This window comes from Meles meles, chromosome 9 (genome assembly GCF_922984935.1).
Source record: "Meles meles chromosome 9, mMelMel3.1 paternal haplotype, whole genome shotgun sequence".
NCBI classification, from domain to species: domain Eukaryota; kingdom Metazoa; phylum Chordata; class Mammalia; order Carnivora; family Mustelidae; genus Meles; species Meles meles.
In genome coordinates this window covers 11,439,827-11,467,384 of record NC_060074.1, presented here as the reverse complement: position 1 = coordinate 11,467,384, position 27,558 = coordinate 11,439,827, and the positions used below count along the sequence as shown (strand labels likewise).

The window sequence follows — 27,558 nt, the reverse complement described above, 5'->3', positions numbered from 1 at the left end:
GGACCTGGGAGAAGTTGGAGTCATAACTGGTGTCTTGGGGTAGGAAAACAAATAACTTCGTACACAGTGACATTTCAGTACCACGGACAGGACCCTTTGTCTTCCCATTTGCTTCCCCTCCCCCATCACGGGTAAGGTTTGGAGCTAATGGGATTCAAAGTCATTTCTATTGGGGTCCAAACTCAAACACTGGTCGTATTATTGTTTTGTGAGACCTTCCTGGTTATTTGGACATTCTCAGCCTTTGGCATGTAGTTTGGAGAATGTCATTTAGTTATTGTCTACTTGAAAATTTAAACCTATAACATTTTTTATAACTGAAATAATAAGATACTACCCTAACCGATTCATTTTTAATCCAGGAAAGCTGTAAAAATATTTCTCATATGAATAACAAAACAACAAACACACAGAGAAAAGAAAAGAGTTAAAATGATGAGAACAGATTTTTTTTTTTTTTAATGGTTGATTTAGCTTGGTGTTTACAATATATGTCATTTTTTGTTAGAATGGAAACTCCTATTGAGTGAAGCATATGAAGTGTGTGCTTTCCCATTGCCAGGCCATTGTGGGTCCTGATTTTGCTGTAAAAGAAAAAAAAAGATCTAGGCTAGGATAAGTGGTGTTCTTAACTTTAACATATTCTTTCCCCTAAGGACTTCTTGGTAGGAAGGGAAAACAGAACAAAGAAAAAAAGAAAGAAAGTTAATCCTCTGTCATATCATTTAGAAGCCTTCTATAGCTCCCATGGCCCATAGGATTAAGATGAAATTTCTTTGCATATTATTCTTTAAAATCTGACCCCACTTCTCTTTCTAGACGGTGTTAGCCCCACAAAGTTGCTTCACATAATTTTCTAAATCTTCGCATCTTGGAATGTGCTTCTGATCACTTCCCTTCCCCACGTAGTGAACCCGTCTTTACTGTCAAGATCCACTTTATATGTCATTCTCTATGATGGTATTTTTCCTGAGCTTCATAGTCAGAAAACTCCCTTCCTTGCTGATGAGCTCAACTTTGTCAATAAAAATAGTCAAGACAAATGATACATGTAACATACCAGCACATTGTATGGTACATAGTAGATAGGTGCTCACTACAAGATTACGGACTGAATTAATGTTCTGAGAGACCTGTCACTGTTTGCCTTTATATGTTATATATAAAATGCATGAATATATAATATAAATTGGATCACCCCATTTTCTTTATCATATTCATGCATTAGGGATAGGAAAACAAACCTCAGAACATTGACAGGTTCCTTTTGAGAAGCAGGGCCCCTCTCCAACTATAGCATTCCAGTAGGCTAATTTCTATGCACTCAGATAATTTCAGTTCAACCCAATGAACATTTATGAAGAATCTTTTTAGTATATACGCTGTGCAAGTGAGCACTATTAAGCATCTTTGATGTGTAAGGAGCCACACTGCAGTGAAAATGCTAAAATGAGTGGGAAGCCAACCCTTTCCCCCCCACCCCCATCAAGAAGCTGACCATTCTGATGGGGGATGCACATATCCCCACCTGTAATAATCATCGTCATCACGTTGTAGAAGAGTATAAGCGAAATGCTCTGGAGTCGTACAGGAGTGAGCACACAGTTTCTTACACATCAGCTGAGACCATGTTAGCTGAGCGTTGGAATACAGCTTCTCACGAGGGATGGAAGGTCGAGCGTGAGACCTTCCAGCCAAGGGAGTTTAACATGAGCAGTATCAGTTGTGCTCAAACCCTTGTAAATCACTTGGCTTCCGTTCTCTCAAACTAAGAAAGTTGAACTGACCATACGAATATTCAACCAACCTTTGGTTAAAACTAAAGCGAAATCATCTCATGCACGGGGATGGAAATACCAACCATAGTCAGAGTCTGTGAGTAATTCACCACGGCTGGAGCACAAAGTCAATAGAAGAACTGACGGGAGACACAGGAGCAACTTGTGGTTCTTATTGTTGCCCTTTTTAACGCTTTTCAATTGGGAATGAGGGGTACCTCTCATTTTTTAGATTTTTTAGGAAAATCTTTAGGTAAATCTTTAAAAGATTTTTGTTAAAGATTTACCTTAAAATCTATTAAGGACTTTTAGATAAATCTGTGATAAACTATCAATTTACTAAAAGATCAACTATGGGATTATCGTTGCGCTTTTAAAAACAAATAATGGCACATTGCTTCAAGTCATAAAGAGTCCTAATACATTTGCAACCTGATTTGTTTTGTAAATTTAGATTGACATGCAACTTTTCAGGAACACACGGATTGTCTGAGTGTTGCTTCACCTGCATCGTTGGAAAGGGTGGTCAGAGTTGTTTTTTTGACTGAAAGAAACATATTTGTTTAGAAGGCTGATTAGATGGCTAAAATGAGATGTTTATAGATATTATCTACTTATGCACTGAATGCTTGGGAACTCTTTAACCACTGATTGCAAGGATGTAGCCTTTAAACTTACATTCCTTCTCTGGGTTCAGATTTTGAAGGCAAAAAAGTTGTAACCCTAACTTCCTTGATGTCATGACACTTCAACTCCATGTATATTTTTCTGTGTAAGATGTTCTTTGTATTTTTTCACATTTTTCATTTTTAACAAATTTCAGACTCATGGAAGTGTTGCAGAATAGTACATTTTCCATATATCCCTCACCTAACTTCCTCTAATGTTAGCACCTTACATCACCATAGTGCAGTTATCAAAACCAGGAGATTAACGTTGTCTTAATACTCTTAACCTAAACCAAAAACTTCATTCCAATTTCAGTAGTTTTTCCACTAACGAGCATTTTCTGTGCCAGGATCCCATCCAGAGACCATCCTGCATTTAGTTATTATTTTTCTTTCCTGGTTCTTCCTTTTCCCTTCCTCCTTCTCCTTCTCCTCCTCCTCCTCCTCCTCCTTCTTCTTCTTCTTCTTCTTCTTCTTCTTTCTTTTTTTTAATGACAGTGCCACTTTTGAAGGATACCAATACATTCTTTTGCTAAACACCTCTCAGTCTGGGTTTGTCCTGATTCCGCTGAGGTTAGGCACTTTGGACAAGACACCTGCAGATTCTGGGTTGTGTTCTTCGTGGTGCCTCATGCCACAGGCTTCATGATGTGCAGATGTTATCACTGGTGATGCTGCCCTCAATCCCTTGGTCAGGGTGGTTTCTTCTTTGTACTTTAACCCTGATGGCTAATTATTATCTGCTATTTCTGACAAATAACAAGGTAACAGATCATGGAATGTGGAGCTGGAAAGGAAACTCAGAGGCCATCTTTTGTAAACCCCTCCTTTTATGGTTAAATTCCAGAAGCCATAAGAGGGTAACCACTCGCCTAAACGTAACCCAGTCACTTAATGTCAGAGCAGGAACTTAGGTTTCAGGGCTCTGATCTGAATACTCTGGGCTTCCTGGCTGTAATTCACTTAGCCTCAGTTTGACCGTACTAGAAAGACCGGACTGACTATATGAATATTCAGCTAACCTTTGGTCGCAACTTAGAGCCAGCCTACGAGAGAAATCACAGAGAGGTATACACCCACAGTTCATGCTGTCTGCTCACAGAGCTGACCAAACCTGGAAATCAGATAAACTTCTATATCAGCGTTTCTGAAATGAGAATAATTCTCCTGGAATTCTCCATATAACACGCAGGGAACAACAACAAAAAACCTACTTGAGATTTTTAACAGAAAAAGGAGATTTGTTTATTAATAATTCATGAGTTCCCATTGAACATGCACGACAGAAACAGTGCTATTCAATAGAGAATACTGTCATCTGTCACTGTTTTATTTGACATTTACACTTTTTTTTTTCCTGATACTGCAAAACTTTCTTGGACGGCATGCAAAAATTATATAAATGAAAAAAAATCCCAGCGTGGGGACTCTGTGTCTTCTGTGGTGGGTTCGCTCCCAGCTACATACGTGTGGGCTCGCGCAGCTGCTTTGCACTTTCTCACACATTCATTAGCTGCCCGACAAGCTAATAAGAGACCCCGTTGAGAAAACAGGGATAAGCATCCCAAATGGGCTGGTGGAAGGATCTCGTGAACAAAAAGATGGAGGGCGAGACAGGAAGTGGGGTGGAAGAATGGATTTCCAGAAGGTGAGCCTATAGAGAACGTGGAACGAGCCGGAAGTCAGAGCCAAAGGAACGTGTATTATGGCTGCCACGAAGAAAACTGACGAACCGACATTGCCATCTCCAAGGCAAAATAAAGGTTTAGAAATGGCATCATGGAGCGCCACTTGTAGGGAATATCGGCCTTGAGAGGAAGAGCGCGTTCGAGTTAGGAGCGCCTTGTGATTTTGTGCTACTGTAAAGCTCTTGACAATCTTTCTGCTCCGTAGGTTAGTTATTATTTATAAAAATCACAGAACCAGCTGATACATTCATAAGCTAATTATTGAAGCAGCTGGGTACACATGGTGCAATATGTCCAAGGCTGTGAAGTATCACAGATTTCTTGGGGCCTGCTGTGGTGGGGGTGCGCCGTTGAAGGCTCCATCCCTTAATCTGATCAGCCAAGCAAACACTTTGTGGGGAAACTAGATTAATAACCCTCTAAATACCATGAATGTGCTTCATCTTCAAAACCGGGTTCCCTTAAACATGCTATTAGCTCATCTCCATCAGGGATTTGAGGAAGTTCTCTGGTGCCCGGAGAACGGGGTCTTGTTGGCTACCTCCCTGTGCCAGAAATTAATTTGGTTTGCTTATGTCTGCACACATGATCACACTTGTGTCTAATCTGCTCCCTAATAGCTTCAAGGTCAGGACCTTGCATGTCAGTGGGCAAATTGAGCACCACACTTCTTAAAGACTGATGGCAGGCAGCACACAGTCCATAACGAGGCCTGTAGTTTGTCCTAAGTGATTGTAATGAGTGCAGATTATAACAGCGCATATAAATCAAATGCGGCAATGAATGTTGTGCGAGACATTCCGAGTATCGTAAGTGGAGATACCACTCAGCTGTCACCTGTCCCCTTTCAAGCTGCAGCTTCCCACAATGCAGTTCACTCCTCAGGCGGAACAGCAGGTGCCGTCCTCCTGAAGGTCTGGGTATCTCAGAACTTCATCTTTTAACAGATGTAGGTTTTTGTTTTTATTTTCTGTTAAATGATGGGTCTCTGTGCTATAGCTTCCCCTGGGAGATGTTAAACATACCTGTTTGGAACATTTGAAAGAGTTCAGTTGGAGACTTATTCAGATCTGTGAAAAGACAGAGAAAGAGGAGCTTATTTTTCCACAGATGGTTTATTTTCCATTTCAAGAATTCTTTCCTTTGTACAGAGAAACCCTTGAGGAAACACTTTGGGGCTAGGAGATTTTTTTTAATATAATTTATTTTCTGATAGCGCTAACACATGGAATTATCTTCAACCTTCATATACGTTGCACCTTGAAAATCAGCATTTACCTGTCTCTCAGCTGACTTGGAAAAAAAATCTATGAAAATACTTGGAAAAACATTTCCAAGCAAATGATTCGATATCTTGTTTTCATTCTTCCTAACCCTCTAACTCTCCCCAGCTCCCAGTTTATTGCAAGAAAAGATCAGGTCTGCGCAAATGTGGCCTCTCACTTGTAAAAACAAGGCAGTGTTGTGTTACAGATTAGTTTATAAATCCCCAGTGGCTTCACAGTTCAGTGCTTACAGCTGCTGCAGATGGGCCTGGGTTTTTGTCTCTTCGCGGTGCTGCAGCCGGCGGTTGAAGGAGAAAATGGAATGATCAGGTTATTAACATGGAGGCCGCGAGGAAGAGGCTGCACAATGAGAACAGCTGGTGTTGCTGTCTTGGCTGATGCAGCGGAGATAATCAAATCTTGCCTTTTTTTGGGTAAAGGCAGAAGACACAGTGGAGAGTTAGACAAACAACGGCTTATGATATTATATGGGGTTTTTATAATGCATGTCAGGAACTTCCACTGGCTTACAGGTTAGGATACAAAATTTGTGGAGATTTGGGATTTAATTTTTACAAAGTTATTTGTGTTTATTTAGGCACCTTTTTAGAAAAAATTCTGACTCTTGCAAGAGGCGTGATGTGGGACAGTTCTTGTTTTTAAAATTAGCGATGGAGCTTGGAAGTGATGGGTTAGAAAGCTACTGGGTAAAATATTTTGACATGAGTCAGTGAGCGATGTTGACAGCATCCTCTGTATTATTTTCATATAATCCATCATTATTTGCATTACATTTTCTTTCTCGTGCAGTTTCGAGCGAGAGAACATCCGGATGCCAGAATTGGGAGACACATTTGCAGGTGTGACCCGGCCAACTGCCTACCTTCCTGCAGGTGTGGCTGTGGCGGGAAGGGGATGGTACGGGGCCTAGAGCCCCAGGCATTTAGATATGGAGCAAAGATACGATTTTTTTCATTCTAGCTAAGGTGGTGATTTTATTTTGTGGAGTTACTGATAATTCTAAGACTATTTCCTTTCTAGAGAGTTCAGTGCCGTTCACACTCAGACATGTTTTCTTCTTCAGAATTCACTATATTGTAGTACGTGTGTGTTCATTTCCACTCTTCTCCTAGGATGGAAACTATCCAGCTGGGTAATTTTTAAAAAACTGTAGCTGAGCAACATGAATTACTTTTTTTCCCTCCACAGAAGGGGGTAACTGTCACCTTGCTTGAGTATCTTTTACAAAGGACCTGTAAATTCATTGAGAGTACATTCAGTGGGAAGGGGATAAGGTAATTAACAGGCACGAAGACCCTTGGGCATTGGGGTAACCAGCCCCATGGTCACTGGTTGGTTTTTCAGAGTTGTCAGGCTGTTGCGGTGTCCTCCTGGGTCGGGAGGAACAATTGCGACAGAAAACTGTGCTACACGGGGACAGCATCGCACTGCAGTCCCGCCATTCTCTGCTGCTCTGCACCCTACAGATTAACCCAGGGGACCTTCTCTCTCTCTCTTTCCCTAGGGCTGGTTGTGCGAACTGCTCCGCTGGAAGGAGAACCCCAGCCCGGAGAACCGCACGCTCTGGGAGAACCTCTGTACCATCCGCCGCTTCCTGAACCTTCCCCAGCACGAGAGGGATGTGATCTATGAGGAAGAGTCAAGACATCACCACAGTGAGCGCATGCAGCACGTGGTCCAGCTCCCCCCTGAGCCAGTGCAGGTCAGCGTCCCCTCCTTCCCCTAACCTGAGCAGGGCGGTTGATGGCAGCAACTGTCAAGGGTCAGAGGGGCACAGCACACTACCTCCCACTGAAAGGTGCCTCATACCATGTCCCCAAGGACAGAGGACCCTGTTCTCCTGGGGGGGGGGGTACAAGGGTGCGCGCGTGCGTATTTGTGTGCACGCACGCCCACGCGGAGGAACATGAGTGAGAAGTCGAATCCAAAGGCAGCTGCTTTCCTGAGTGTGTTTTACTTGTGGGACTCTGAAGCCAGGGCACTCGTGGAGAATTAAATCTCCCAGTCAGAAAACACAGTTCATAGTTTCCATCGTTTTCTAAAGAAAGAACTCCGAAGTAGTAATAAATTAATCTAAAATCCCTCATGGCAAGTTTGGCTAGGCTGAGGGACAGAAATATCCACATGAGCGAGAGAATACCATTGAACTCAACCGAACCTTTGACAGAAATTATGACAGATTCTTAGAATTTTAAGATGAGTCTTCGCTGTTTTGGGTTTTCTCTCCTTTGGAAATCTGTGTTCGTCTGTGTTGCATGTTTTGTTCGGTTAGTATTTGCTCTCATTGAGAGAAATGGTATTTCTTTCTGAAAACAATTGAGTTTAGCTCCTGAGACTTGAGGCAGTCTAAAAATCAGTGACTTTCAGGAAGAAATATTAACTAGGCTAATACCACAAATTTTGACCCCTTAGAGTTTGCCCACACAGTTTTGGAGAGTTTTGAGATTTGTCCTACTGTCCAATACCAGCAGTTCCAGCTATCCCCGAAGAGTCCCCTGCAGGGCTCCTGTCTGAGCGTCCTTTGCTGTAGCGAGAGGAAGCAGGAATGCATGCATGTGGGCATGTGTGTGAAGATGGGAGAGAAGATGAGGAGCGCGAAGGAAGGGTGGGGTGCCTTTCTTGATCAAGATGTCAAAGGAGAGGCGGTGAAGGACTTGGCAAAATGTTCTACCCTGAGGTTTCCTTGCCTCCTTTCCCTTCGATCTCATCCCACATGCCTGGGGGAGAAGCCAGAAGTCAGCGGGTCCATTCTATCACTTATCATCCAGATACTGACATCTCAGTCAGTGCCTTCATGCTGTCATTGGTCAGTTTCCAAAGTCACAGAGTGAATTGCCCAAATGATTAGACTCATGAGTTCATACAGCTAGAAGCAATCTCTTCAAATAGTCGCAGTGAACTCCAAGCAGGTGGGTAATAATAGTACACAGCTAAGTGTTGGAGCCCCTGTTCTGGGCCTGGACTCGTGGTAGGGGCAACTCCTTCCCCTGAGGTGAGCCCCAGGGCTTTCCTTCCATGACCTACCTTCCCCCTTCCCTCTCCTGTTCTTTCCTGGCGGGGGCCTCATCCAAACACCAGGACACCTTCCTACAGCTAATTAAACAAACATGCTAGGAGCCGTGTTTTTCAGCTTTTGAGATTCAGTAGAAATTAAAGAGGGTGCTAAGACAGGTTCATTGACCTTTTCTTTTGGAGGGTGTGTTGATTTGAAAAATTGAAGGGATGCTCCAATTTATTATTCGTATCATTGCATAAAATAAAATGCTCTTTAATATCAATAAGTTAATGAAAAGGGTAGCCTCAGACAAAAGTTCTCATAAACTATGAGATCATAGTCAGTCACATGAAAATTCAGTCATGTGAAAAACTCACTGTCACCTTTGCTTCTCTTGTTTTGATGTGAACTAGTCAACGCTTCTGTGTTGAACCAACACAGGCCGAAGACTAGCTTCAGGGAACCACCAGCTTTGTATGGACTTTTCACTCAGGGTCCATCTTAGTTCAGCCTAGCTGAAGTGGAAATAGAACGGGAGTGAAAAACTGAATCATTGTGGACATTTAGAGCATGCAGTTTTTATCATAAGATGATGACAAAGCTGGAAATGTAGGGAAGTTTGAGATAAAAATCCTAAAACTATTATAATTAAGGACCTCCCTTCATTCGGATGATTGTTCCTATATATTTCTTTCTCCATTTTTTGCCTAGAAGTTCTCATCTCTCTGAGATCCCTATGTTTAGGGAGCTAAGAGGATATTCAATATATAATATTCTAACTGACCAGCTTGAGTTAAGTAAATCAGAGAAGCAGACCACCAATTGATTTATGAGTTTTATTATCTTTTATGTTGGTATGTCAAAACTGGCGTGTGCTAACAATATTTAATGGCTAAGAAAGAGTCACCCTGTAATTTTCCTTTTTCAGTTTTAAGCACTTCGTGGCTATTAACATTAACTTCTGATATCACTAAGAGAATTCACTTATTTTATAAAAGGTTATTCGTATCACTCAGGTCTTAGCCAAAGAGTTTACAAATAAGGTAATTTTCTCTATATTGACTTTGCCTTAGCCGTTGACCTTGATCCCCGTAACTACTGTGAAATTCTTCAATATGTTACGTATTTATTTATTTATTTATACATTTTGCCAGTTTCTCAGTGACACTGGTTTGAAATGCTGCATTTGTTTGTCAGCAAAACACAAGACTCTGGTTTAATTTTATATTATAGTCGTGATATGAAAAGTGAAGAAAAATAAATGAGACTAGGTGGCAAAACTCTTGAGATTGGAGAATACAGTGGGCACAGCCTCCGCGTCTTAGGGGTGACTGCATTTTAAAAAAAGATCCCAAACTACTAAAAAATGTCTAATTGTGCAGAAGTTAAGCCACTGGACTTCAGGGTTAGGCTTCATTCGTGCCCTTGTATCAACAAAATTTTAGGGAGATGCAATTTTTGGCACGTTGTAGGAATTTGATGTGGGGTGATACTGTTTTGGTGTGGTTGCATTCTGTCTAGTGAGGCAGAAAATGCCCTGTTGTCCAGTTGCTCAGCGGACGCGTCATCGATGCTCACGGAGATCTTTAGATGCGCGGAGCACAGTGAAAACCATGCAGACATCCCCTGCACTTGTGCCTACGGAAGTGTCCATTTAAATTTCTTTAAGTAGCTGGGGTTTTCCATTCCCGGGTTTTCTTCAACAGTAAAGATACGAGCTGTCAAGCTGAACTGTGCACCAACTTGTCTGTTGAATTAGGCCCCGTTGATGCACTAGGTAAAGGAAGGAGCCGCTTCGTATCACCCCTGCCTCGTTCGGTGTTTTCTGTGACGTGAGAAGTCCCTCGGAATCCCAGCCTCTTCCCTTAAGGAAGACGGGACATTTTTTTCTGCCATTTGTGGGCAGATAGTTTGCATGTTGATAGTGTGACATGGCCTGCAGTTGTGTTTCTTTTTCTGAGCCACAGAGGGTTTTAAAAATGTAAGCCCACCCTTCAAAATGAGGCGATCTGACATCCAATCCCGATTTTGTGGAACAGTGCAGAAAATTAGATCTGACCCACTCGGCCCCATGGCTGGAGCTGACGCTCAGGACTCACCGTCCTGCAGCGAGATGGAGCCCCACTGCCCCCCTGCGCGTGCACGCGCACATCCTGTCCACGTCATTCCTTCGGACCCTATCATGTCGCGCTACCCCTGAGAGGCTGCCTTGCCCCTGTGACTCCGGCTCTACACCCCAAGGTGCCTTTGCCCGTGATTCTGATTTCTTCCATGGTCATCATGTGCCATTTATTTTTATAATTCTAACACCAGCAGAAGCTTTTCACACGCTTGCCAGGAAATGCGTGTTTGATGGACTGTCCCTTCAGAGATGAAGCTGTGTTATAGTTGAGACAAACTTAGGCTGGGGCCACTAAGAGGTGCTGTGAGCCCCATAACCCTGCGGTCCTAGAGGAGTGAGGCGTTTCCCCGTGGGAGTCTGACTCCCCCAGGTGAGGTCCAGCTGTGCTCTTACAGCTGAGTTGCCTGCTCCCTCCAGTTTTCTCTCCAGGACTCCGTCTCTTTAGAAACTGTCACTGAAATCCCTGCTGTGTAGGGATGCCTGGCTGGCTCCGTCTGGAGCATGTGACTCTTGATCTCAGGGTGAAGAGTTTGAGCCGCAGGGTGGGTATAGAGATTACTGAAAAAAAAATCCCTGTTATGTAGAAGGTAACTCTCCAGGCTGAACACACATTATACACTAGATCCATCTTTACCATGACCCTCGGCGGGGGGATTATTGCCACTGGGAGTAAAAATGGATTCTTGGTGAGCACAGACATCTTCACTTTACAGTGGTTTGTGGCCTTTCAAAGGGACACAGTACATGAAGAGATATTTAGTATCCCCGGTATTAAGATTTAACGAAGCGGGGGAAACGATTGTGGGGCAGGGGGAGGAATGCCTAAAAGTTTCCTTCAGGGGCGCCTGGGTGGCTCAGTGGGTTAAGCCTCTGCCTTCGGCTCAGGTCATGATCCCAAGTCCTGGAATCGAGCCCCACATCGGGCTCTCTGCTCAGTGGGGAGCCTGCTTCCTCCTCTCTCTCTGCCTGCCTCTCTGCCTATTTGTGATCTCTCTCTCTCTATCAAATAAATAAATAAAATTTTTGAAAAAAAAAGTTTCCTTCAGAGGTTGATAATGAAAAGAAAAATACTGATATACAGAATGTTTTTGGTCCTTGTATAGATACCGCAAAGAAGACCAACATAGGTGAGATGACACAGGAAACTAAAACAGTCCATGAAAAAGATGAAATAATCCCACTTTTTCATGCCAGAAAGTCAGGGACAAAATTATTTCTCGTGGTTGTAGTGATTTTCCCCCCTAGTGGTTATGATGACCTGAGGCCCCATGGTGAATGGATATCCTCAACTTAGAATCAAAAACTAGTTAAGTCAGGGCATTCATTATTACCATTTTATAGCTGGAAAGAGTGGAGCAGAGACACTGAGCCTCTCTTGAAGCCAGAATCACCAGCTGAATGAAAACACAGGCGTGTTTGGCATCCAGTCTTTCCTTTGACCACACTCCTCTTTTAATGCAGCGAGAAGAAAGGACATTGCTCGTGCTCTGACTAGGTCCGTGAGTGGGGTTGATTGCGGAGCATTTGCCAAATTGTTCCTGTCTGTGTCGTTTGTGCTTTATTACTTTATTATATTTCCACCACAGTGTTTCCATGGCTTATTTCGTAAGTTCAGGAATTCTGAGCTTGCTGCCGCGTGGTTTCCTGACGCGTCCTTGTTGTAAAGTTCCATGCCGTCCACTGAGTAAGAATGTGAGACCTGGTGGGTGACAGCTGACACCAGCGGCCTACCTCTGCTCGTCTGGACTGCCGCCCACTCCAGGGAGTTCTAAGAATTTCAAAGCCAACAATTCCTTGTCACTAGGATCAGCCCGTGGTTCTCAACCAGGGGTGACTTTGCCCTGCGTGGGCTATCTGGCAGCGTCTGGGGACATTTCCAGTTATTACGACTTGGAGGTCCCACTGGCCTCCACAGGGCGGGACGAGCAGTGCCGCCGTGGGGGCTACGGAGTGCAGGACGGTCCCCTAAAAACTGACCTGTCCTTACTGGGGAAAACTTTGAGAGTTCCTGACTGCCCTTGAAGAGTCACGCCAGCTTTTTTTCCTATTAATGTTATGTCATCCTGCGTGTTTTTATTCAACTTGAAGAACATTCTGCATTTCTACTGTTACCAGTCAGCTTTTCACCGTGTTCAGATTTAATTTATCATTCAGGGATAACGAAGTTTGGAGGTCATTTGCAACCTTTATCTTTTTTTTTTTTCCCTAGAAAAAAGGACATTTCCATCTTGGGAAAGATTTACTATATTTTATTTACTATATTTACTATATTTTCTTCCAAAATATAGTAAAAAGGTTATTTTCAATGATGCTGTCAGAAAGTTGAAGGAGCTCATTAAGAACAACCTGAACTAGGAGATTAGACATTAGCTGTGGCTTTGTTCTTTTCTAGAGATTTAGGCAAGTTGCTTGCTTACCTTTTAAAAGTTTCTTCAAGTTTTGGGAGGGGGTTTGTTTTGTTTTATTTTGTTTTGTTATTGCAAGACAGGAATTCCGGCTTAATTATGAGAGATACATTAAGGGAAATTGAGAGTGATAAAACCTCTGAAAATTCAGATGTAGGACTATGAGTATGGTTAGGTTTCTCTGAACCTGGAACTGGAGTTCAGCATTCATGGAAATTCATGGGTTCCTCCTCTCGTTTGCTGACCTTGATGTGACGTAACTCTAACCCATGTCAGATTCCTTCTGGTAGCAAGTTTTCTTCCCATCGTCACCTAGTTTATCATGTATATCTTTGTCTATCATATAACTTCTGGTTACTAGTTGTAGTTTTACTGGATTATAATCCTCCCCCCTCAAAACCTTGACCTGCCCATGACCTCTGCTCTACTTCAGGACTTCTTTTCTGTGCCTTTATCAAATCCAGCTCCTTTTGCCCACTCTGTATTTACTACTAATTTAAATTTTTATAACAGGGAAACTGACTGGTGCACCTTATCTTCATGAAGGCAAACTGTCTTGACATTAAATTTCCAAACAGTAATGTGAATGCTTACTTTATTTTATTTTTTGTTTATTTTCCATTTTATTTTATTTTATTTTATTTCTTTCCGGTGTTCCAGCATTGAATGCTTACTTTAGAAGGCACTGCATTTTAAAAGAAGAGCTCTGTTGGGGAAAATGTTAGGACAAACTCCAGAGGAAAGGGAAGTAGAAAGCTAAGTGGCTATAGACCATCTGTAGGTAACTTGTGAATGGGTTGCCCTAGGGCCGGAAAGTTAAAGCCTTTTAGTAGATCATGACTCCTATGACCCCGCATTTATCAGGGTAGATGGTTGCAGGAATGATTAACAAATCTCATATACAATTCTTATATCAAAGGAGATTTATATGACTTTTTTAATGTGAAATGCTATAGACGTGTAAGGAGAAGGAAACAAATGCCGAAGATTGATTTTAAGTTCTCTATATACCCAAAGTATTATGCCTTTTTATTTTATGGCAGTTTTTCTTACATTTATCATGTGCTTCCTTCCGTGTGTTTAGGCACTGTGTGATAGATACTGATAGAAATTAAACTTAGAATTTTATAGTAACCTGGGTCTGCCTATTTATTTCTTTAAAGGGGGTTCAACACTTTAGTAGGCTTACGATTTTAATAATTGGAGTTAGCTTACTGCTTCTCATTCTTCGTAGGGTTGTCCTAGTATTTTTGCCAAGCAGAGCTCTCCCTATGAGTGGCCAAACGTTAATAACACACCACGTTCCAAATTAAGTGTTCAGGGTTCGCTTTTGGTTGGAAGTGAACTTTCAAACAGCTGGGTTCCACTTCTTCCAGTCTTTTCCTGCCCTGTGGGAACATAGAGAACCTTGGTTTCTTTGGTAGCTTGCTGTTCTATAATTGCTATGTTTCTTTAAATAATAGCCTAATTTTGATATTTTGCATTTTTGAGCGGCAACACAGTCTCTTTAGCTCATGCTGTCGGTTACTGATACACTCCTCATTTTTTTTAGATCCTAAAACTGAATAGAAGGCACTTTGCCTAACACTGCTGGATAAAGGGAAGAGAAGGGATTAGCTGTGTCGTTTCCATTGGTACACATGCTCCTGGTGGATACAAGTGTCTGCGGGCCCCGTGCTCAGAAACCACAAAAATCGCTAATATAAGTTACTTCCTTTGTGTCTGTTTGTTGAAGTTGTGAGGGCAGGAGCCTTCTCCTTGTACACATTGTTGTAGTCTTTTTCATTCTGCTGTTATTAAATGAAACGAGGTATAAGACAAAACCTTTAGCACCTTGGCCTTTTCTTGATGTTCTGATAGGAAAAGAAGACTAAAGGTAATATTTCTGAACATAAAGCTTAGTTATCTTTTTAAAAAATATTGCTGTGAAATTTGTTAGAGGTTGTTCTTGCTAGTCTACTAGCCAACTCAGTGTGGCTGTTTTTTCCTCCCTTCTCTTTGCCTTCCTACCCTCCTTTTTTTTTAAATTTTCAATAATCTGAAATGCTTTTTTCTTTTAGTCTGAAAGAACGGGAAGGCAATGGCTAATTTTGTGAAGGGGCAAACTGTTTGAATACAAGCAGTGTGGAGCAAATGGAAAAAAGACAAAACAAATGGACGAAGATAGTGCATTAAATGCAGCCTTTCCCCCACCCCGCGAACAACAACAACACACTTAAGCTAATATGAAGGCATTTGTGGATATTGATGTGTCATTGGTCTCGTCAAGGGCCTTGTTACACTTCCTCTGTGAAACATTCCTTTATACTTGTATAGATACCAAGCCAAGTCTGGCTTTTGGTAAGGATGATTAAAATTGATTAATCAGACTGTTTTTAGGCGTCAAGTTACAGACATGATTGAGAAGCCTCGCTATTTGTATTCTCGTATTTTCCCTTATTTATTCAACAGTTACTTGTTTAGCTCCATCAGTACACCAGGGATTAATTGCAGGCACCACGTGTACAACAGTGAATGAAACACACAAAATTTCACACATATATTGAGCAGTTTTTTCCTCCACTCAGAGTTGCATTTTTTTTTTAAGATTTTATTTATTTATTTGACAGAGCAAGATCACAAGTAGCAGAGAGGCAGGCAGAGAGAGAGAGGAGGAAGCAGGCTCCCTGTCAAGCAGAGAGCCCGATGTGGGACTCCATCCCAGGACCCTGAGATCATGACCTGAGCCGAAGGCAGAGGCTTAACCCACTGAGCCACCCAGGCGCCCCAGAGTTGCATTTTTTTAAACAGATTTCATTTTCTCTCTGGCTACCTTACCGTAATCTAGAATTCAGACTATGATTTAGTGGAATCCATAGGCTCTGTTTCCTTCTCAGAAGCTGACTTGGGATGCCATTGCTTCAGTTTTTCAAGCTGTTTCTCGAATATACTGGAAAATATCTTTAAAACACGTTGAGCTTCTCAGAGAGATGATATTACCTTTAAAAAATGGCTTTTTGAAAGTATCAAAACAGACTTTCTGATTCTATTCTTTAGAGTCTGAAGTGATCTACATAGTTCTAGAAAGAATTACCTGGGTGGATTACTGATTGAATGGCATTTTAAAATGTGGTTTTGGTAAAAAAAGAAAAAAAGTGGATAATAAGTGTGTCCACTCCGCCTTAATTTCTCCCTGACCACACAGACCCTCATTTTTTTTGCCCTGGTCATGTTTATTCTCTCCACCTGGTGTGACTTCTTCAAGTAGCAACCCTATTCCTTGGTGGCGGGTTATAGGCTAATTCATTGTTGTACTTGAACTGAGTCCTTCAGTGAACCCACCTGGCTCACTGGGCATGTGTTGATAAAGCTGTGGTCCTTGGAGGGTCAGGTGTCTCTTAACCATGGACTATTGTGACAGAAAAACACATGCTGTTCTAGGACCATGGAAGCCTGTTTCACATTTTCTCTTTAAATTTTCTCCCAGAGGATTTGTCATTGAAAGGTATCCCTCATCTTCACAGAGGAAACAGGTGTGCACATCTTAGAGAGAGACTTCTCCAGGTGGATGAAATTCTCTTCATTTGACGGGTCAGAGCGAGGGTACTAATTTCACATCCTTTGATTTGGGCCTAGACACTCAAACAAGTTCATAAATCTTGGCGATGGTTGCAGCTGAAACAGGGTAGGCAGTGGGCTTGGAAAGCCCTGTCCCAGTTGCCTTCTTAAGAGGTAAGAGGCTTCATGCTAGGAAGCAGATGGAACTGACAAACTTGACTCACAGATACATCCTCATGCAGCCATGTTTATAGGATTTTGAATTGTCTGATTAAAAAATATTTCTGGAGAAAGTAAAATATCCAAATGAAAGTTAGGTTTCTTTTAACCTCCTTTTCTTCCTTTTTTACACATAAGCGATAAAGTTGTCATGTTGCTTATGCAGGTCAGTCAAAACGGTACCTCTGCCAGTAGCTTCAAGAGCATGGCCGAAGAAGAGAGGGGGACTGGATCTTCAGAAGGTCTGGCGTGAATTCCAGGGCCACGGCTGGACTCGGAGGTCTTGAGTCTTGCAAAGGCCACTTTAGTTTTCTGGAAAACTTCACATCTTCAGGATCATTTGAGGCTTGCATGAGAATGTGATTGCTCCTGAGAAATAATAGTGGTATCTGAGCTCTAGGAGTATGAAAAATACTACTCAGTGAAATAATTCTACTCCGAGGAGTTCGGAGTGGAACCAAGGATAGTGTCAGGGTAGAATTCTACAGAAAAATGTGAGAGAGCGCCTTGCCTCGGTTGTGTGCGGGCTATATACTTGTTTTGGGACAGATTGAGAAACTCTGAGCTGTGTGGTTTTATCTGATTTTTCTACATTTCCAAGCTCTTTTAAAAGTTACTATTATAGAGGAGTGGCCGTGTCAGCTGCTACCCCCCGGAGCCAGGGCGGGAGGACGGCCCTCCGCGCCATGAGGGATGTGAGGGATGCCGGTTGGTAAGGCAGAGGCTGAGGTGCCCCCTGTTCACTGCACATCAAAAATTATTAAAACAACAACAACAAAAAGCACAAGTTTCTTGAAAGTAAGTGAGACCCTATTCTTCTCAGCTCTGAGTAAAATCCCTTTAGGGCATTAAAAATGCCACTGGATATTATAAAAGTAGATTGGTACTTTTTTTCTTTCTAAGCTTAACAAGGCAGGAAGACCTCTTACCTTCTGTGTAATCCCTGTGAGTTCTGCCGGCCTTTTTGCAACATGTTAGAATCCTCAGTGCTGTGAGGGTGCCATGCCCTGATGACGTTGGAGTTTCTTTAGCGGAGGCTTCAGTGAGTATCTGCCACTTCGGCAGCTCTGTACTGGCCTCCGACACACTCAACACCGGGGAAATAACTGGTCTCTGGTCTTGAGTTGCTTGGAGGCCCGCAGGCAAATGAGTATAGGCTTTTACAGAGCAGGCTGCGTAGTGATGTGTTGAGCAAAGATGTGAAATTTACTAAGATCTCAGCTCACTCTTCGTGGGTCCTCATGGTGCAAATGATAAGGGGTGGTTTTCGTATAAGTGACTCAGTTCTGGGCATCACTGCCTGGACGTCTCCCTCTTTCCCTCGTGTGCAAGTAAACAAAAAGGCAAGTATATATTGAATCGTGTCATTGTAGAAGGGATATAGAATCCGCTTTGATTTACCAAAAGCGAACAAAAAGTAAAACCCTTGCAAATTTTTCCTGCTGATGGTAACAAACTATTTGAAGTGCAGGTCACAACAGATGTCTAAGTGATGGCTCTGTGACTGAAAGCCACGGGTTAAAAACTTGGTAAAAAGTACAACCATTTGATTTTAATTTTGGAAAATGGTGATGTCTTGCTTACATCATGGTAGAAACAAACATAAATGCTTTTTTTTTTTTTTTTTTTGAAAGGAAGGCCTTCTGGTTATAGTTTTTTAAAACACACTTAAAATAGATGCTTAGGATTTGCCTAAATTCAAGTGAAGTATGGCTTTTAAGTAAAAAGTTCTCAAATACTTAAAATTTTACTGTATGTGTTTGTTAACCACCCCCCCAAAACTTTCTAGTCACTATTTCAGGAGCTCGATTATCTCATAAAGAATAAACTGCTATTTTCTGTCTCTATTTTCCAACAACCACTCTGATAAAATGAGAAAAAAAGAAGATACAATAAAGAAAATGGCCTTGAAAGTGACATAGACTCTAGTCACGAGAACTGAGCATGTAACTGTGGATGATGAGTTTTTATTCCTTAGTTTCCTTCCACTTTTTGTAAATTGTTATAACATGGGTTGGATGATCCCAAAGACTCTTTGTAGCTTAAACACTCATTCTTTGAGTTGGTTTATTTATTTCTGATTCCCATTTGAGTATTTTAATGAAAATGTAGAAAACAAAAACAAAACCGTGTTGCTTCTGGGAGGTTCAAATGGATGTTGGGAAAACAAATTAACAACAAAATAACAGAAGATGCACACCTTTTATCAGCTCAGAAAGTTCCAGTTGATTTTCCTATGATTCATAGTTATGACAATTGCAAGAGAAAGCCAGCCACTGAGTTTCAAACTGTTGTAACCAAACCTACCTACTGTGGCTTCTCAGCTGTTTCTGTTTAGTGTGGAAATCTAATGTGGCTGAAAACTACCGCTGATTTTTATTAAGTCGAAGTCTGGAACTTCCCCTTGTAATGATAGAAAAGCACACTTTCAATTAAAGGAAAACTGCCAAAGTTCTGAAATTCATTTATTTTATGATTACTCAGTTTAACCCTAGAAATGGGAGATCAAGCAAACTGGATAGATTTGACAGTTCTAAGGTCATAAGTTCAATTTCCTCACAAGTTGTTTCTAGATCTAATTCACTGCAAGTCATATAACCCTTCACCTTTTGATATGGAGTCTTTTGTCGAATTGTGTATCGCATCAGGGTCATCCTAATCACTCGGGGCTCGGAAAGCCACAGGTAAGTCAGGCCAGGCAAAGGAATTCCACTGAGCAAGCCTGGGAGGCAGGAGACAGATGGGTGTCGCGTTCCATAGCAGACTCAGGGTGCACGGGTAAAACTTAGACTGTCTCGCAGGCACTGATTGTTCAGTTTTCAGGAATTTTGAAAGGCAGTTGTTAAACCCTCAGTAGAATGGCACTGACCGTGGTGGGAGTATTCACACTACGAAAATTGGCAAATGATCCAGTCGGGGCTCTTTTCTCTAGAGAATCACTTGCTGCACATTTACCAGGCTCAACACTGAAAAGACTCCAGGTAACTTTTTTTTTCCAAGCCCTGTGGATATCCTTGTATTTATTTCCCATAAAGACATGCTAAAAACAATTGTGGGAAAGAAAGGTGTTTCTAGAACTGAATGGCTGGTTGGTTATATGTAGCTCGCTTGATCACCCAGACACAGAAAATAGTTTATCTTTTTTTTTTCCCCAGAAAATAGTTCATTTAAGTAGTCCTTGTTTCTACTCTCTCCCCTTTATACTCTTCTTTAGTTTAAATTTATTTTTTTTTGTATTCAAGGACGTTTATTTTTCTTCGTGAATATATAATAATTTGAGACTAACTGGAATTTCTGGTTAGACTCATTTTGCAGAATCAAAACCACGTAGCACAATGAATCCCTAGTCTGATTTCCTGGTGCTGAACACTCTACAGGTTTGAGGTAGAAAAAAGGACAAGTTACTTTAACATTGTTACTTTCTTAGATATGATAAACTGAATCCTTTATTTCACAGCAAGAAGTCACTTGTTTTTTAAAAAGGTACTCTAATCTCAGGGAGCTAAAATCTATGATGTGAATTCCTAAAGAAATACATGTGGCTATGGAGAGATCTCCTTATTTCTTTTGTGAACTAAATGAACAGAATATGCTGACGTGAGCACATACTATATAGATACGATATCTAAATGCAAATGATTTTTTAAATAAAGTTTTCCTCATTTCAGTTTTTGGACAGTTCATGTCAACAGTATAATGGAAGAGTCGAAAGGGATTATGGGCCAATGTCAACCAATTCCACATAAGGCATGATTGAAGGATATCCTTCTGAGAGAAATCCTCATTTGAGTTTGTGCCTGGGACACGAAAGCCTGGCAAAGAGGTAGAACTAAAACGGCTGAACGGGTGTGCTGTACGTTAATACAGCACTTACTTAGTAATGAAAGGAGAGAAGCAAATGGATGAATTCTTTGCTTATACTCTGGATCGGATGCGCTGGTGTGTGCTATCTGTTGATGACTCTTTGCTGTGTCTTCATATTAGAGTGACTGATAGACCAGAGGAGAAGTTTTCTTGCCATTTTATTTGCCAGGAACGAACCCATTTCTTTCAGGCTCCCAGAACAGACATATTAGAGATGGCATGCTGTGCTTGGATGATCTCTACACACTTGTGTATATGAAGCAGGGTTGTGTAGGACACTGTAAACATGCACAGGCATCTGTGTTCTGTGTCGCTGTTACTCACGTATAGAGTGTGTGTGGAATCAGCTCCCATTTTATGCCATTTGCAGCATTTCAAAGACTAGTCTGAAACATCTTGGCACAGATGGGAAAAGCAGAGTTGCTTTATAAGCTCCAGAACTACAAAGACACAGATCTAACATATGATATTAATAAATAGCTTGGATTGGGGGGGGCGCTGGGGGTAAAAAATTAGATTATTTATTTAGAAAGTTGAAAGTCTTCATTTGTGATCATTACTCTGTTCTTGAAAGGAAATAGGTGCTGGGTTTTGTGTTTTGTTTTTTCCTCCCATCCTCACGTTTCCCTTCTCCCCCTTCCTCATGTTTTGAATTAAAATCTAAAGATGGCCGAGAGAGTGTATATATAACTGCAAGAAGGATGTGGTAAATCATGGCAGTGGTCTGTGATCTCACAGACATGGTGGTGTCAGGAGCTAGAGACCAAAGGCGAATCCTCGGCTTCCAATGGATTTACTTGAAATCCCTCACCTTGTAGCGTATCATGGATAATAGCATATCATGGATAATTACATTTTTACAAACGGTAGAGAAAATCATTTTGACACACACATAGTATTTTCCAGCCAGACCAGCTTTTCAATCTTTTACAGCTTTCATGCATTAAGGCTCATATTTTCTTTGTTTATTTTTAAAATATTATCATTAATAATAGGTTGGTTCTGTGGTCAGCCTCTGAGTAGAAGACACTGAGGAAGACCCCTTTTCCCCTCTTGCCCCAAGCCAAACCTTTGATACCTTTTCCTTTGTAGAAGTTTGTGCTACTCATGTTTTTCATTAAGAAAGTTATGGCAACCAAATTTTCATGGAGATTTTTAGGAGCTTTGGTCATTTTTCAGCTTATTGCTATGTGTAATAGAATGAATTATGTTTAGTGACAAATCACTGAAAGGAAGGGGAAAAAACAGAAAAAAAGTCATAGAAGAAATATACTGTCATCGATTTCTTTGCCGCTGCTTTGCAGTGGAGTGGATTCTGACTGGGTAAACCTGGGAAAGGTCGTCCCTGTTAGCCACTCGGCTGCATCAAAATTCCAGAGCCCAGAAAAAATTGGGGGACAGCATTTTCTTAACCCTTTCTGATCAAGTGTGGTATTTCATTTTGAAAATGAAGTTAATTCCCCCGAGGCCTTTGAAACTTTAATAATACACAATAAATAAAATCATATCTAATAACTCAATGGTTTCATTTGGCACCATCATCGTCTCCTAGATGGACGGCAACCACGGAAACATAAATACTTGCAGGCCTCGAGCGCCCAGTTTCTATTTGCTAAATAAACTTGGCTTGCTTTAAATTCCTCTGTGTGCAGTCATTAATACAATCCACTTTGACAGCATTTAATTAAAGTGCTTTTCTCTATTAAATTCATTAAAAGTCCCCCCCTCCCCCGCCCCCATGTATAACTGCTTTCCAGATGCTGAGTGGCAGGGACCTATGAGCCTCACTTTAAATAACTTCTCATTTCTCTTTGTAAAGTGTTTATTACATTCAATTTAGAAACTGTTAAATATGGCTTAGAAAGAAAGTCAGATTCTAGGACATGGTCGCCATCCCTTTAGCAGTTCTTTGAAAAATAAATGTTAGCTTAACTCGTCTGAATAAGCATTTATTATCTGAATATTTTTTCTTATAGTCTGTCAACACTCCAAGGCGCTTAAGCTGGGACGTGATAAAGATATGATTTTCCTATCAGGGTTGGGGAATTTGCATGAGCTCTAAGCAGGTACTTGGCTTCAGTATCTTTGCCTGCAGATTCAGGGGGAGTGAGCGTAACACTCCAGTATTAATAGATTATTGACAGTTTAATGTCTTGGCACCTACTTAGCCCATGCGGTATAATAACCAGGAAGCTGTCTGATATGAAAACAGTCAATAGCATTTTCAATCAAAACCTTTCAGTTAATTGCTGGTTGACCTTAGAGATTTCCTTTAGGCAGTGCCGTCTGTAGTTTAGACCAAAAGGACCATATTGATTTGTAGAGTTTATTCAGAGATGATTATTTAATACCCGTTGCTCCAGTATATGCAGTAAATTTTGCCTTTTCTGGGTCTACCAAATGAATTGTCTTTTTGGCAGTGCTTTTCACAAATATTCCCTTTACCAGCTCCACTTTGAAAATACCTCATTAAATCTGTTCTCTTCTCAGAAATAGAAAGTTGGGAATCTTGAGGGAGCACATGATCAAGTGTTCTAATATGATAATAGAATTTTCATACAATTTTTTGTTCAGTCTGGCATTACAGTTCCAACAGAGAGCCTGACAAAGCCAACAGCGATAGTTTTAGTAGGGGTGGTCCTGTAATACCTGACACACGCGCACACACACACACACACACACACACACGCTGTACCTGACAACGCAAACGTTCTCTAATGCCTCATGCTTGTTGGTCTCCTTAAGTGTCAGTGCGATGGCTTATATTTAGCTTCTAGATTTTCTGTATTTCCATGATTTATTTAGTTTTAGTTGAATATTCTTAATCCTTTTTTTTTTTAAGATTTTTATTTATTTATTTGAGAGAGTGAGAGAGAGAGCATGAGAGGGGAGAAGGTCAGAGGGAGAAGCAGACTCCCCACGGAGCTAGGAGCCCGATGCGGGACTCGATCCTGGGACTCCAGGATCATGACCTGAGCCGAAGGCAGTGGCTTAACCAATTGAGCCACTCAGGTGTCCCTCGTTGAATATTCTTAAAAACAAATTTTAACCAAGTCTGAATGAGCTATCAATGCAGGCAGGAAATAGCAAAGGCAATTCCTGGCCTTAACTTTAAACCATTGTGCATTCTTTTGGATTGTGTGGTGTTGGAACTACAGAGATTGAATCAAAGTGGGGACAAAAAAATAAAGACTTTGAATTAGTTTTGTTACTTTTCTTTTTTGGGAGGGTTCTGCACGCGGGGGTTAATGTCATTCATTATACTCCAAAGAGAAACAATTTTGGTGTTTAATATTTGTTTTAGAAAAGACCTATAGTGCTTTGTAGATAGCATTTTGTAGAAAGACCACAATCTTTCACATTTCACTCAGTTGGGAGCCATTTTGTCTCAGGCTTTTCTTGTGATACAGGTGATCCATTTTGAAGCAAATGCATCTAGTTTTTGTATATTCTTTTTTTAAAGGGTCCCTTTCTTTGTCTTATGTGGATTCTGTCATTGTTATTTGCTGTTTTTCTATTTTGCCTGCAGCAAATTTCTACAGCTAGAAACTGCTGTAGGCCTTTTGAGCTCTGTTGAGAGTAGAAATATTTCTACCAATTGGGGACAGGGAGAGCGAAGCAAACTGATGAATGTGTCAGTTTTATCCCTGAGAACAGTAACCCCCTAATGGTATATCTCTGAACGTCGGAGGATTTGGGGGGAATTAAAGAACTGTGTGAGCCCCTGTATGGTATTGTTAGCCATGCAAAGTGTATGTTTGAATTTTACGTGTTACTGCAAACTGTTATAATTCAACTCTATTCAGTAACAAGTGTATTTTGTAAGGAGCGCCTACGTGAACTTGCTACTTTTCCCCTTAGAGCTATTAGATGTGTTCTAAATGTTAAGAAGTCTTTGGGTTTGTAGCATATGGCTACTACCAATACAGAAGAATTCTGGAAATTTTAGGATAAACTGCTCCCTCAAAACATAGTGCCTGAACCCTGTGCTGTGTGGAGATGAGTGTAACACAGAAACTACCCCTAAGAAGCACACGGATTCATGGAGAAACAGGTACAAGGACAGGCGACTTCTGTACAGGGTGTCAGTTCAGACACTGAAGAGCACAAATGAGGGACACGTTTGCCCATGACCTGGTGGTGGAAGGTCGTGGGCAAACGTGCCCACGTTTGGAAGACTTCCAGGAAGCGGTGCTGCTCAGGGTCCCTTGCAGAATTCCTCATTAGAGGAGCTTCCTGGGTCAAGGAGGCAGCAGAAGTGAGAGCACAGAGGTCAGAGGGACAAAACAGCATGAGAGTAGGGCTCCAGCCTTAGAGCACTGCCCAGAAGGCAGCGGTTGGAGAACGAGGAAAGGACAAAATCTAGAGTCAGGTCTCAGGGCCTTGTTGGATGTGAGAGAGGTCTCGACCCATCTTAAGGCCACCGAAGGCCTTTGGCAAGATGCTCTGTTGGCCATGGCGGAAGACCTGTTGGGAGGAAGTTGTCGTAATTCAGACGAGAGAGATTATCAAGAACAGAATAACAGTAATGGGGTTACATAGGGAGAAGGGAAAATTAATCCAAGAAAAAGATGTTTAGAAAAGCCAGGGTGGGGGCGTCTGGGTGGCTGAGTGGGTTAAGCCTCTGCCTTCGGCTCAGGTCATGATCTCAGGGTCCTGGGATCGAGCCCCACATCGGGCTCTCTGCTCAGTGGGGAGCCTGTTTCTCCCTCTCTCTCTGCCTGCCTCTCTGCCTACTTGTGACCCCTCTCTCTGTCAAATAAATAAATAAAATATTAAAAAATAAAATATATATATATAGAAAAGCCAGGGTGACGTGACCCAGAGACAAAACTGGACTTGCTTTGTGACTCTGGGTAGATAAGGATGTCGCATGACTAGCCTCCTGGAAATGGAACGGTTCATTCGCAGCTTGGAGACTGGAATCTTTCTTGAGGGGAAAGGAGTTGCCAATCTAGTTACCTCAGCCCAGGGAGTTAGGAACTGAGATTTCTCTTCCCGGTGACCATCCTTGGTACTCAGGGAGCAGATTTATTTTCTTGAGGAGAGCACTGTCTTCATAAGTGAGCCTGGTCCCATTGGCTTTCCAGCTCTCACCCTGTGTACTTACTGAGGAGTTCAGAAGCTAAGGTTTCCCCGTACCTGGTTTCAGTTAGTCAGGTCATTAACGTGGAGGATGCAAAACCTGTGTCCGCATAATGAACCAGAAGTGGTTTAGAGTTTAAAAGGTACTCTAGAATTAACCTTTGGGGAGTTTTACCTCACATCATTAAATTTTTCCATATTCTCCTTCTTTTGAAAGAAAATGATACCAAGGCAAGCCCGTCTCTGATGAAATTAAATGAAGTTGAAAACTAACGGTTATGTTCGATATGCTCTCACTTGACACCTTTTCATTGGTAAACCACAAGGAATCTTCCCGAGAGATCAGTGGCTTCTACCTCACAGTCTGAGGAGAAAACCCCTCTTTGATCATTTGACTTTGTTTACCCAGTTTGGACTTCAGGGTATAATAAACCATAATATGTCAGTGGTGTGGTAATCCTAGATATTTTGTCTTTTACCAGAATAGTTGATTATAATGCACTGCTTAAGATTTGCTTTCTATAAAAGGAATATTTGTACTTTTATGTGTTTGATTCTCACAGTACAGTTTTCTCAAGTCCTGTTATTAAGTGGTTACGTCCAGAAAGCGAAAAACATGCTGAGGTAGTATTTTATTGGCGAACATCTAATATTTTCACTAACCATAACTGTCAGATTGTTCTGACTTCTGAGTGCCCCAACTGTAAAAATTATACAGAAAATGTGGCCTATCCTGGGATTCTCAATAGCCCATGTCAGGCCTCAAGCACATGGATTACCTTCTCTCTTCTTTCTCCCCCCAAGTAGAGAATGTAACCCATACCCCGTTTCTCCATTAGTAACGTAAACCCACTTCTTTAAGGAACTTGGAAAACAACGTAACTGCACTGTCACTTGTTGTGTTAACACATAAATGCCATCACGATTATGGGGATTTTTGTTTTTTAATCTTAAACTGAGTCTTGGCTGAACTTTATCAGGAAGAGTATCTCTTTCTTATACCAGCAATTTTTGACAAGATTGGGTATATGCTTTTTAAAAATGGTACACAAAGACAGAAAAAGGAAAAATCCCTTTATAACCCACTCAGAATTAACATTTAGGAGAGGAACTTCGCCATAATGTATTCTAATTTTCCCTCACTTCTTTGTCTTCGCTTTCGTCTCTGCACTTGAAACATCGGCTGGCATCCTCCGTCACGCTCAGCGTCATTTTTATATTTAATTAGACATTCATTCACACGAACATGGGTGTGTGTTAAAACTTCCATTTAAACAGAACATATTTCTGTATTTTTCTCCATTTACCAGCTAAACAGCAGTAAGCATGTTTGTTACATGCTAGTCTCGGGTGTATGATTTGGGGGTCAGAGCTCAATCTCATATATTCACTTCCTCCTCTGACAAATAAATGCACTGGCGGCCTTTGGCATTGTGGGACTAGTTTGTTACTGTTTTTAAGAAACAAGAAGTCCAAAGGATAGGAAGCGCTTTGATGATACCCTAATTATAGGATTTAAATGGCTAGAGAACTTTGACATAGGACTACCAAGTCACATTAGACAATCTGTGTATAAATCGGGGAGAGTAAGGGTTTATTTCACTGCTGTAGAAGGGGCTTGAATCACTCTTGAGCTTTACCTTAGGAATCATGACGGAAGTCTTCATTGACACAGTTCTTGGCTGGCTACATGATGTCTGTTCTTACAAAATGTATCTGTGCTCTACCTCCATTTAACTTAACGTGTTTTCACTTAAAAGGAATCAAAACTCTGCCCTGGTTAAACCTATTGGATGATATTTATTTATCAGAAGTATTTGCTGTATTCTTTTCTTTTAAGCTTGGTTGGTTCTTTTAATACCATTATGAATTCCTGGTACTCAAGGCATCCTAACCTTTTACCCTTTTCAT

General features: G+C 41.3%; 1 protein-coding gene across 2 annotated transcripts in view; it reads left to right on the top strand.

Moving 5' to 3' along the window:
• The window catches only part of SATB2 (SATB homeobox 2), a 189,234-nt gene that overhangs the window by 146,112 nt on the left and 15,564 nt on the right, over window positions 1-27,558 (top strand). For both annotated transcript variants that reach the window (XM_046019461.1, XM_046019459.1), the window contains exon 10: window positions 6,925-7,122. In XM_046019461.1, coding sequence (XP_045875417.1) covers window positions 6,925-7,122 — 198 coding nt within the window. The remainder of the gene's footprint in view (window positions 1-6,924; window positions 7,123-27,558) is intronic.